General features: G+C 38.5%; 1 protein-coding gene across 2 annotated transcripts in view; it reads right to left on the bottom strand.

Annotated features, from left to right (window-relative positions):
- The window catches only part of DPP6 (dipeptidyl peptidase like 6), a 412,441-nt gene that overhangs the window by 30,665 nt on the left and 369,480 nt on the right, over nucleotides 1-12,296 (bottom strand). For both annotated transcript variants that reach the window (XM_005150038.3, XM_005150039.3), the window contains exons 13-16: nucleotides 11,122-11,229; nucleotides 10,468-10,559; nucleotides 8,866-8,913; nucleotides 6,612-6,730 (exon numbers count right to left, since the gene is read on the bottom strand). In XM_005150038.3, the coding sequence (XP_005150095.2) occupies nucleotides 6,612-6,730; nucleotides 8,866-8,913; nucleotides 10,468-10,559; nucleotides 11,122-11,229 (367 nt within the window). The remainder of the gene's footprint in view (nucleotides 1-6,611; nucleotides 6,731-8,865; nucleotides 8,914-10,467; nucleotides 10,560-11,121; nucleotides 11,230-12,296) is intronic.

The raw sequence follows: 12,296 nt of genomic DNA, 5'->3' as shown, positions 1-12,296 counted from the left end.
CTGCCAATAATGGCTTTGTGATGATCCCATGGCCACCTCATATTAATGGAGAAACTGAAGCAAAATGTGATTTGACACTCGTGGCGAAAGACAAATGATCTTTACTGAGGCAGAAAGGATTCAGACACTTTTATTCAGAGCATAAGCTCGTGACAGTAGAAGCCTCTGTTTTTTTTTTTGTGGTGAGTATTACAGACAAAAAATTATCATAAGAAATATGCTAGAACTAGTATGGTTTGGTGAAGATAGGTGTTGATTAAAGTTCATTGTTCTGGGACTTTATGGGATTTTCAGGGAAAAAAGTTCCCCAAACTCAGCATTAAAGAAAGCGTAGATTAAACTGACTGAATCAGTAAGAAGACAGGCAAAATAAAATGTTACTTTGTTTCAGTGAAATTCATCAAAAAATCCAAGCACTTTACAGGTTTTAATTTAGCTTTTCTTTGGAGACCATTCAAGCCTACCCAAATCAGCTGGTAATCCCATGAGAGAATAATGCTAGGAGATTTTCTCAAAACCCACAAAGTCTTTATGCAATAATAGGACATAAAAATAGCCACAGTGCTAGAAATAATGCCAAGAATTTCAAGTTTAATCATATTTTTAAAGAAAAAAATCATGGGTTTTATGTCCCTGAGCTGATCTATACCAGTGGTGATGGTGCTGGATGCTGCCCTTTCAAAGGATGTTCCCACTCACCCAGCTCTTGGCTGAGCTTATCCCAAGGTGCACAGCACTATGCAGCATACAAGGCAGCATTAATGACCCAGTTTTACCATTTTTCCAACCACCTCCAGCTTGCTTTCAATGTTCTTTTGCACAGGAGTGCTGACTAGTGGTTTTTAGTAAAACGACCTTGCCACATTACCAGAAGAAAGCAGGAGAGGTGCTAGCTAGGAATCACTGACTGGGTTTAGAAAGACTGCAGTGATCAAGGACAAAAGCCCTGCTTTGAATGTTGGTTCCAACAAGCATAAATGATGAGCTGATGTGCTCTCCTAAAGCAGCCCTCATTATAAATTAGTGATTTCACTTAACATCTTTTGTAGCTTAGACTCATGCACACTAAGAATTTCTGTATATGGGGCATTTTTCAGAAGTGTAACCATACACTTCAGGCTTGTATCATCTGTGTGGGCAGGAGCTTGTGCTGTGACCACATCAGAGGATGTAAAAATGTAGATAGGTAAAATGACTGCAAACCATGGGTTTAGACCTCTCCATACTACAAGGCTGAACCTTGCGAAACCATGTTCTGGACTCTGGTGTTAAAATGTGATTAAAAGTGAGGTAAAGACAACCTGTCACAAAAAAGAGGCAGTTGATTTGATAAAATTTGGTAGTGACAGTCTTTTCTGAGTCCAACAAAAATCTGGAAAGTAAAAGAAATGAACTTTACAATGCACAGATTAAACACAGTATGTGGAAGCAGCAAGTAATGCTCCTCAGTGTTCCCATGTCCAGATGGTGTTTCCATATTCCACCAAGAGGGAGGAAAGAAGATAATTAAATTCTCAAGAAACACTTTGAGGAGCTGATAAGTTTCAAGCTAAATGATGCCTCTATAAAGAATAAACTTGCAGGACTTGTCTTAGAACCCATAAATACACAGACAGAATGTATTACATGCTCAATGGTATGAGGAGTTGTTACATGCACAATGGTATGAGCTACAGAGCTGTTGTTACTGCTGCTGGCTCAGAGGACATACCTGGGGAAAAGCAGACGTACACCCAGATAAATCCTTTTCCTGTTGGTTCTTTAGGTATTTTATCAAACACAGCTCAGTTACAACATATTATTTTGCTCTATATCTACAAAATTGCCAGCTAGAAAAGGCAGAAATGACTTCATTCCTGTTACCCGTGATTACTGATCTACAGCATCTAGACAAGGCTACTAATAACCACAGTGCTAAGAGAGGACAGCCAAATCAGGTGATAATACTGGTTTGGTTTCTCCAAAGAGAGAGACATTTTTAAAGTTATCTGACCTGCTCAATACTGACAGTAAAGACTATCAGTCAGCTACAAACACAGGTTCCAGCGGAGATAATCTTCAAAGAGCTAGGATAAACTGTAGTGATTTTATGGTATTTTGATCAAAACAATCTTACTGTTTCTGGAAAGGAAGGAAGAACTTGAGACCTATAGAAGAAGATAGTGTTCCCAGTTCTGTTACACTGGTGTCTCAAAGTGAAAGCTGATTTTTTCTCAAACTGGTCAATGAATGAAAGGATAATATACAGTCCAGAGGCAAAGGCACTTCTCTATCACCAGTCACCATGCAAGCATGAGACAACAGTTTTAGTCCTCATTACAGTCTTCTCTCATCTGTGTAACTACCAATTTTCTTTGTGTCATCCCTAAGAAATGATTAATCCCTTCTTGATAATGCATGATTATGGGGAACTTTAATTAGCAGGCTGGTAGGAATTCCATGAACAACACTCCCCCTTATAATTTTCATCATGTATTAAATGGCATTAATTGCATTAATGTATGCAGGTGCCAGAGGTCTTCCTTTATATTTCTCTTGTCTGAGCTAGAAAGCATTAACCCTTTGTGGGGAACAATACACCTCTGCAAGTGTATTGAGCTGGTCAAGATCAGCTTATAGATGAGGTCAGTTGATGGAGGCTGAACAACTAATATAAAGGATGCTATGATGCCACTACGATGCAGGAATTTGAACTATGGGATCCAGAAAATCTTTGCCAGTTCTGAATAACTTCACAGATTTTTTATGAGAGTGAAGGCACTGTATGCAAACCTGCCACATGGAGTGTCAGAGTACACATTAGCCTGCAATAGGAATGGTTGCATACCCTCTCTTCCCCCATGAGCAGCCTCAGTAGGACTCAAGTTTTGATAGTGCTGGCAGGTTACACTTGGGATTGAGGGAAGGAGTCATTGAAGACAGTGTGCATCTGTTTAAAATGGAAATACTAAAGCACTACGCAGCTCACTATAGTGGCAGTTGTTAATAAGGCTTCATCCTTCTGAGGGAAGGGGCCATCACCTGAAAATGGTCCTCAGTGCTTTACTGGCTCAGTGTCATTCAGCCTTTCACTGTGCATGTCTGAGCCCCACTAAAGAAACAGTAATAAATTGCTTTCCACAGCCAAAACTTGTATTTTCTTACCCTTTTCTCCATGCAATTGATTTTTACATCCTATTCGAGATGAGAAAATCCCAACCTCAATTAAATTTATTTACAAAGTAGGAAAACCTGTTCATCCAGATGTTCTTTCTGTTTTTCTTAGAGAGAATCACTGGCAGTTCCTGTGCTGGTTTATGAGAAGAGGCTGAAGTGTAAGCCCATATTTTATGATGAAAATGACAATAGGAGTGACCTTGCTTCAGCACATATTGCTTTTTCAACAGTGTTTAGAGGAGATAATCTAACAGTTGTCTGCAAGGCATCATGTTTCCTTAGATCCTGCAACAATAATTCAATCATGAGCATATAAAATTAGATGAAAAATAAGGTAACTAGCCTTCTGGGACTGAGTGGTTGCAATAAATATTTCCTCCTGACATAAGAATTACATTGTCCTCTTCAAAGAGAGGTTACCTTTTATTATATCATACTTCTCCCATTTCAGTCTGTGCCAAGTAGCACTGCTGTTAAGCCTACTCTGCAGGACAGCAAAAAATCCTTTAAGATAATTACATGCTGCCCCTAAGGTATCAAAGCAATGAGTAGAAAACTTCCAACTTTTAACCTTTGGGATTAATTTTTTTTTTAACTAAAGATATATATTTTCCCTTTTCATTGCCTTTCATTGAAGTATCACAGAGTACTTTATAAGCATCAGCTGCTTAATCAAATCTTACGAACCTTGCCATCCATTTTTGAGAAGTTAAGCTGAGCCATAGTTGTGTCTGTGTTTCTAAACTCAGTGTAGTTTGCAACTGAAGGTCACATCTAGTTAGCAAAGAGGGAAAGAGTGAAATTGAGGTATGGTGAAAATTACTGTCTAAGTGTCATGGTCTGACATAAAGTCATATGCAAGTCACGCTATAAACATACTTCTGTAGGCAGTCACTGAATACGCAGCAAGACCTGGTGCTTTTATACAATGCAGATGGAGAAGAAAGTACCAAACAGCAGTAGGTAGTCTGCCACTATCTGGTCATCAACGTCTACTCCAACTATGATTTGGTGGGGGAAGCAGATGTTGGAACTCTTGGCATAAGCCCTTGAGTAACAGATGTTTGTAAGTAAATGCTTGTCTGCTCTGGTGGGCTGCTGCTGCTCAATGTGCTTGATCAACTGCAGGGTAAGGAGAACTCCTTGGTGTATTCTCATTCAAGTAACTTTTCAATCTATTTGTTATATGTGTATATGAATAAATAAAATCTCCTGCTTATCAAAAAGATGCTAGAGTATGACTGTTTATAAGCAATGAAATAATACCCTGGGAAAGTGAGGCAAGGCCAAGCTCTAGCTAAGCACCTGTGGAGCTGTAGAAAAATAAGTCTTCTATTAGAGGATCCAAAGTGATTATCCATCAAAACGTAACAGCTCTACTCTGGCTGTATGCCCAAAGTCTGACAGGATGGGTACTTTTATCCAGAAGTCTGCACTTCAGCCAGAGCAGATGTTTCCACTGACCTCAACCTCATCAGGTATACCAGGAACCAAAGAGAGCTGCCTCTGCTGTAAATGTACCAAAGCAGATACCTGAAGTTAGATGCATCCTACTAAAAAAAATGCTAAAAAGAAACATTCTTGTTATCTGCCTGAAAGCAAAAAAGTTGAAAGTCTCATTTTCAGTTATGTAAATAAGGAATAACTCCACCAAATGTAACAGACTGGTATTTTTATAAAATCACTGAAAATGGAAATCCTAGCAAGATCTCTCTATTTGCTCATGGATATGTATTTTGCAAAGGCATCAGAATGGAGGCATTGACATAAGCTCCATAGTTCAAGCTGGACTGTATTTATGTGACACTGAGATTACAGTTTGAGAATTTAGTCCTGTATAATGAAAATTCAGACAAAGATACATTCAGCAAAACCAGATCTGTAAACAGGTCTAACTTTAATGACCTTATAATGGAGGTCTTGTTTACAACAGCTAAAAATCTGGCCCACAGCTTGTTATGCAAAATCATTATCTAGGGTACTTGTATTAATGTACACAATAACAAAAACTCACTAATCTCTTCAGGTATCACTGCAGGTTTTTGTGAGTAAGATACAATGCAATCCAAATACATCACCACCTAACTGCTGATAAGACTCTCTAGAAATTTTAATCTTGTTATTCACTATGCTTCTAATCACCTTGGTGCAAAGAAAAGGATACTGTCTCTAGTAGCTACTAACACCTTTTCTACATATGAAAACAAGAAGAAAAATATACAGGGATTTTCTTTTCAAGAGAAAAAAAAACTTCATAAGCATAATAATATTTACAACAAAATTGAATGTTTATTGGGAAATGATACTTCTCTGCATATCTCTGCCATAACTATAGATTCAGAGATACACAGGTAGTCCATTAAGTTAATTAGTCCATTTTACAGTTAATGCTACCTCTCTGTATTGTGTTGCCAGGTATTTTTTAGAATATCCATAAATGCACCCCAAATATCATTCAACTTCTTGGGACAGAACATGCCTTTACAAATTTCCATGTCCAGACGTTTTGCTTAGTATTGTGTTAACCATTCTCCTTTTTTAATCTACTCTGATTATCCTGATTATATCCCATTTTACCATTTCAAATACTTTATCCTTCTGTTCATCACAAAAAGTTACTGGCACCAATGAATACTTGCCAGTTAGAAAAGAGGCAGTCTAGGCATTCCAAACAGACCACTGATGTTCAGTGAGACACTACTTAGTCGCTTAATGACAGCATACACTCTTCTTTGTCACACACATTTGTTTTCTAGTGAGCTATGGAAAACAAGGCATTTTGTGCTTGCTTGATGCTTTGCAATACTTGTTTTAGAGGGCAGGCAGGCATTTGGGAAGCTTCAATCATAGTGAACAACTAATGTGTATGTACTGTGTGTGCAATTTAGGATAATTAAATAGAACTAAATTACATAGGATTAAATGCTATGGAGTTCTTAATTTAGTTTTAACAGCTGGAGAAAGCTGATTTTTGTGACTTTTTTTGAATGTTCTCTATTCTTAGGCGTTTGGACACTATAAGGCGTTTTCAACAAAGACAATCTCTGTTGGACCTGTAGATTACTCCATGCTAAGGCAAATTTATGATGAAAGAGCAGTGAAAAACTAGATATTCTGCACTTGCATTGTACACTAGTTAGTTTTCTGCAAAATGCCATGATCTTGGAATACTGTCTTTTTATTGTAACGTTGTATGCCCCTGTTCACAGTACTGGTACGAATCAATGCATTTGGACCTCAGTCCCAGCCACCCACAGTTAATCCCAGCTTGCTGTCTTCTCTCTCACAAACTTTCTGATGTTTTATGTCGTCTAGATTTTACCGGTACTTTAGCTTAAGGATGCTTGGCCAGTCTTTCAAAGCTGCCCACAGATACACAGGATATCTGAGATATCAATGCTGACTCTAAATCCTGTCCTTAGGCACAACAACTGCAATATCAAAACCCAACATACCTTCACATGTCAGTAGGAAGTATTTCAGGTTGTGACTGAAGGATGCACTGAAATAAGTACAGTTTTCAATCAGGTCACAAGACAGACACCGCCTGTTGAAGTTCCCATTTGTGCTTGCACTGAAAAAGTTAATACAAGTCCATGAAGGTCACTGAGCAAATGTTATCTGGAAGTAACATTACTTAAACCTTCCTGTCATTAGAACACGAACATAAATGTAATGCGTCCAGCATTAGCAAGAGACTAAGCATTTCCATTTGGGTGAGTTTAAATCATAGTAATGGCTCTTTTTTTTTTTTCTTTTGCCTGAAAGGAGAATACATAACAGGATACTGATGTCTTTTTGTTTTTGCAAGGTCAGGAGGTTATGAAGGAAGTTATAGTTTTTAAAAGAAAATAGTGGTTGAAATTCCACAGGAGGAAGTCACAGTTTGGTGAATGAAGGCGTGAAAGAATGGAGCAGTATTTCTACACCTACTTACACTATAACAGACAACAAAGAGCTGGAATTGCTTTCTTTGAGTTTCTTACTGGTTGTCACCCTGATCTGATTTGCTAGCAGCTGCCCCAGAGGCCAGAGCCCTTTTTAAAGGTTAAATAGTTGCTCTTGTAACATTCAGGTGGAAAGGAAAGATTACACTTCGGGATTCATTTTTTAAGAAGGTAATGTGGCGTGTCCATATGCTCAGAAGTGTTTTGCAAGAATCTACTATGCACTGAAGAATAAATTACAGATTATTAGCAAATATTATTAAACAGCATTTTGCATTGTCATAGCAATTTGAAACTTCAAAATGCTTCAAAAATATTAACCAATGGTTCTTTCAAGCGTGACTGTAAAGCAGATGAGTGTTTTTTTGCTAACATTTCAAGGTAGAAGGAGATGAGGCTGAGCACATTGTTTAGGGCCACAAAGACAGACCTGAGTAGCTCTTGGATTCTGTTTAGGCTCAGATCATGATTTAAATACAGTTTGAAACTACTAAATGAGACACAAAAAGGGGGAAAAAAACCCAGACAGATCTTCATCTGATGTAAGCTGTCAGAGCTCCAGTGGTGCTCTGTCAATGTCTATATGCCAAGGTTGCTGCTGAGCTGATGCCCTTGGTCTGGGATGAGAGACAGTTGATCTACCCAGCACAGAAAATCAAATACCTGAAGAGAGGCCAGGATCACCGTGTAATCAAAGTAAGGTCAAGGACATTGACATTCTGGGCATCCCTTTCCCTGTCGCCTATGCAGGGAGATGAGGTTAATGAGCACCAGGGTGAACTGCATGCCAAGATGGGTGAGGGGCTGGAGGCACTTTGACTCATGGTAGCAGCTCTTGAGCAGCTGTGTCTGGACACAGCTTTGAAAATGAGATTTTCTTATTTGAATAGAAATGAATGGTCAATATAATTTTTTTTTCTTAAGAAAATAAACACTGAGCTGAACTACTCTCAAAAAAACATGGAATCAAATATAGAGGTCTCAAAAGGAAAAATTATTCAATTACAGGTGATTTAGTTCATTCTAGTTTCCTTCCCACTGAGGAAAAAAGGGATGACATCATGTTAGAGAAAGAAAATGTACTGACTGTCCCTTATCAACTGATGCTATCACCAGCTGTCACCAGATGAAGATGCTGCGATAACAGCAGGGTGATTGAGAAGAAAAACAGGACAATTGGAATAATGATTCCAAAATCAACATTTAAAAGTTCGGGTTTCCTCCCCTTTGTAATTTGCTCCCACAATACTTCCCTATAGCTACACTACCAACAGCTTACTATAAACCTACGTTTTAACTACCATACAGTTAGGGAGGATACTAAAGGGATTGTGGAAAACATTTGCAAACATAACATGTTGTTATTTCTTTTCAAGTTCATGAAGACGCGAAGTGCGATCAAATTTCTGTGAAAACTGCTATCTGAAAGTATAGAACTAGTTTCTACCATTAGTTTACGTAATTCTGAATTCTTTCAAGTGTTAAGCAGCTCTGTTGGAAAGTTTTGTGACAGTTTATCAATCTTGGTACCAATTTTATATTTGTATTAAAATGAAAAATTGCTAAATGTAAAACATTTCCAAATGTCAAGCATTTTGTTCACTATTGTTATGCCGTTCTGCCTATTCCAATGACACATTGCTAGATCTTGCAATGCCATTAAAGACAAACACATAAGAATCTGTTCCTATTTATTTTTACATTGCTTATGTAAAATTGGAAAAATGGGACATTCTGTATGTGCAGTTAGTAAAGCCCATACCTGTATAAGTGTCGCCTCCTTGGCAAATCTTCTGTGCTGTGGAAATAACTGGGAGGAAGAAAAACCCAAAAGGCAAGTGTATAATTAAAAAGGTATTTCACAAGTATCTTATACAACACGTTCCTTTAAATCACCATTTTCCTGATCTTGTAAAGGCAAAGAAAGTTTAAGCTGAATTAGAAAAAACATAGATGGGGACACAGAGGCTCAAGCAAGAATGTCATAGGCTGCACTGCAGTTAAAACAAACACGGGAATTTCTGGGTCATAGGCAGTAGATCAAAAAGGATCAAGTGATTAAGTGAAAGGACTTCACACTTTTACCTCAAGATTTCTGGCTCAGAATTCCTTTAAATACCTTTCCTTTTTTTTTTTTTTTTTTTCCTCTAGAACCAGTTTTTACTTCTCTGATCACTTTTTATTCTTTACCCAGATAGTTGGCTAACTGGGGTCTGATGCAAAACCCATGGAAAGGTCTTCTTTGAAAAAGGGAGCTGGACTTTCGGGTGAGACAGAGTATGAAGTTGAAGAGTTTTTTACTGCCCTGGATTTGTGCTGAGATTGTGGTGAACTGTTTTTCTGGCTAAACTGCAAATGCCCTATTGTGTGGTGACAGCTTCTCAAAGTAAACAGAGAGGTGCTTCTGGAGGTGGACAGCTCAGTCTGATGTGCAGGATCCAGACTGATCCCCAGATGCATTTCATGTGAGCAATGACAGACCACGGGAGCAAATGTAGCATCCATGGGCAGAATAAAGTGTCAGTACATTTAGCCTGGCTGATGAGTTGCACTTGTTTAGGTGTACATCTTGATTCCACAAATTGTATGTGGCATTTCCTGATTGACTGGCCAGTTAAAATGCAAATAAGACTTTGGTGTTACTTTGCCATATAGCTCTGCCATGTGCTAAAGACTGAAGTTATTGGCAATTGAGTGCATTCAAAAACCCCGAAGGAACATTGTGCTCTTCATGATAATTTAAAGCTCATAATATTCCAGAGACTTTTTACTCGGTGACGTTAAGAAACCGAGAGGTGGGAGCCTCGTATCCACCTGAAACTTTGCCTGGAAAGGAATTTTCATGGTATTAGATTCCAGAAAGCCTTTCAAATATTTTCTTATGTAAGTTCTTGAAACATATTTTTAAAAGAAAACATTTACAGAAGGTATTCTACAAGCATAAAGGGCAACTGTGAAGAAGGGTTGGGGTTTTTTTGTATTCTACATAAATACTTCCTTCCTAATCCATTGATATTTTTGCAGGTCAACAAAAGATTCTTTCTAAAACTATCTAGGTAGTCAATGAAAACAGACTTCTTTCCTTCAGAGGCTGATATCAGAAGTTGCAGCAGAAGAAATCATTCATCTATACAACTGTATTAAATGAGTCACAGAAAGAGAGGTTTGAACTATACAGAGAAAGTCAAAATAAGACAAAATATATGCAATGGTACAAGAGGTTAAGACAACATGGGGACAGCTTCTCATGTTCTCTTACCTCCATCTCTTTATGCTCATACATTTCAGATGTATGCACAACACCATTGTAACAAACCAGGGCTAAACAAAGGAAGACTCATTTGTCAGGCCAAAGTTTACTTACATTTTATGCCTCTTTTCATCATATGCCAATATCTTTGTCACATCCCAATCTCCAGATGTAATAGACTGTAAGTTGTCACTGCTACTATTTGGCTGCCAGAAAGAGAAGAGAATTAGATTTCTTTATTCTTGAAAGATATCTGAGCAAAGCTGCTCTTCTGGAAAAGGATGCTTTTTTGACTCCATTGCCTACAAACCATAAGCCATGCATCTGCAATTTCCAACCCTCCTGCTGCTATTTCTGTGAATTTGCAGAAGTAATCGAGTCAGAATCATCTGAACTCCACTGAAGATAACGGGATGAATTCAGCACAGAACAGCTTCAAACCCCTTCCTCTAATCCAGTGTGCCGAAAATCTTCTGATTAATCCACTATGGCAGTGCAGGAATTTACTTATTTATATACAAGTGAAAAGGCATTATAAAACAAAACAAAGCATTTACATTGTTTGGAAAGAGACAGTTGATTGACCTTTTTCATCTATGGAGCTCATTTGAAAATTCTTGTTATCATATGCCCAAAAAAGCATCACTGAAGGTTTTCTTTTATGCCCAAAACCCACATTCTACATTTCCATCAGTACAAGCACAACTACTACTTTTTACTGCTTTTTGCTTTTGGTGAGACCCAAAGCAGTGACAGCACGTGAGTCACCTGTGATGATGACATGGCGATATGGTAGAACTTCCCTCGTCCTCCCTGGGGAATGGCTCGGACAAAGAAAAACTTCCGACCATCCTTGGAAAAGATTGGCTCTTCATTCTGTAAACAGCAAATTAAGTGACATATTACTATTAATTTATTGTATTTAGAATACAGCACTGCCAAACCCTGTGAAATTTATTCACAGTGAAATAGAGAGTGCTCTTTAACAGCAACCTGAGGCAAGCAAAAAGCCCACTGGAAAATGGAGAAAGTTTTGAAGATTATTGCTTCTTGCTGTTGGGAAAGCAGACACTTTTCAGCTGTGGGAAGACAGGGAGACAGACAGCAAGGATTGTTCCTTGACTACAAAGTCACTTCCCATTTGCAAAGCAAAAACTACACATATACAGCTGACTGCTCAGAGCAGCTGGAATAAAGCCTTTAGAAATGGTATGAACCTTGCTGGCACAAGTGTGACAAACCTTATTTACTCGCCTGGAAGAACGGATTTCTTCCTGGTCTTGAGGAAACACAGCTAACAGCATCTAACTGCTGTCTTTATCTAATCTCTTATTTATTTCACTAAATTATTTACAAAGAGGAGGACATCTTGCAAAACTGCCTTTGACACAGAGCTCCCAGCTGAACTGATGATTGACTTTTATTGGGTGCCTAGAACTTTCAACCAGAGAGAGAAGAGATTTAGCAGAAGGAAAGCAAACATCACATATGGCATGCAAATGTTTCCTGGAAAGGTCTTTGTCTTCTTTTTGTACAGAAATCCCGAGGTACATGGGAAGTCTTTACTATAAAAGATGGTTGAACATCAGATTGCAAGGGAAAGCAGAAGGATGGTCCATATGGTGTGACACAGTAGCACTGTACCAAGGGAACTCCTCTACTCTGAATCTTGAATAGCTGGGACTAAAACAAGAGCTCAACCTCTGCTGAAGCTCTCGTGTGATATCAGCCTTTTCTGGGGACTGGCTGAGCCCTAACATCTCTGGTCCAGCTTTGTGGCTCTGTCTTCTTCAAGGGCAGTCAACAGGGAAATTGTTGTTCAGCCTTTTCTGGCTCTTCCTTTGGTTCAGTGTTAGTCAAACACCCTGCTGTCTGCTTGGCATACATCAAGATACCATACTGAACCAGCAAGAATTTGATTGTATGGGGAGACTTACGGCTAA

The sequence above is a fragment of the Melopsittacus undulatus genome, chromosome 1 (genome assembly GCF_012275295.1).
Source record: "Melopsittacus undulatus isolate bMelUnd1 chromosome 1, bMelUnd1.mat.Z, whole genome shotgun sequence".
Taxonomy (NCBI): Eukaryota; Metazoa; Chordata; class Aves; order Psittaciformes; family Psittaculidae; genus Melopsittacus; species Melopsittacus undulatus.
Note: the sequence above shows the minus strand (reverse complement) of the source record. Positions and strands in the feature narration are given on the sequence as shown.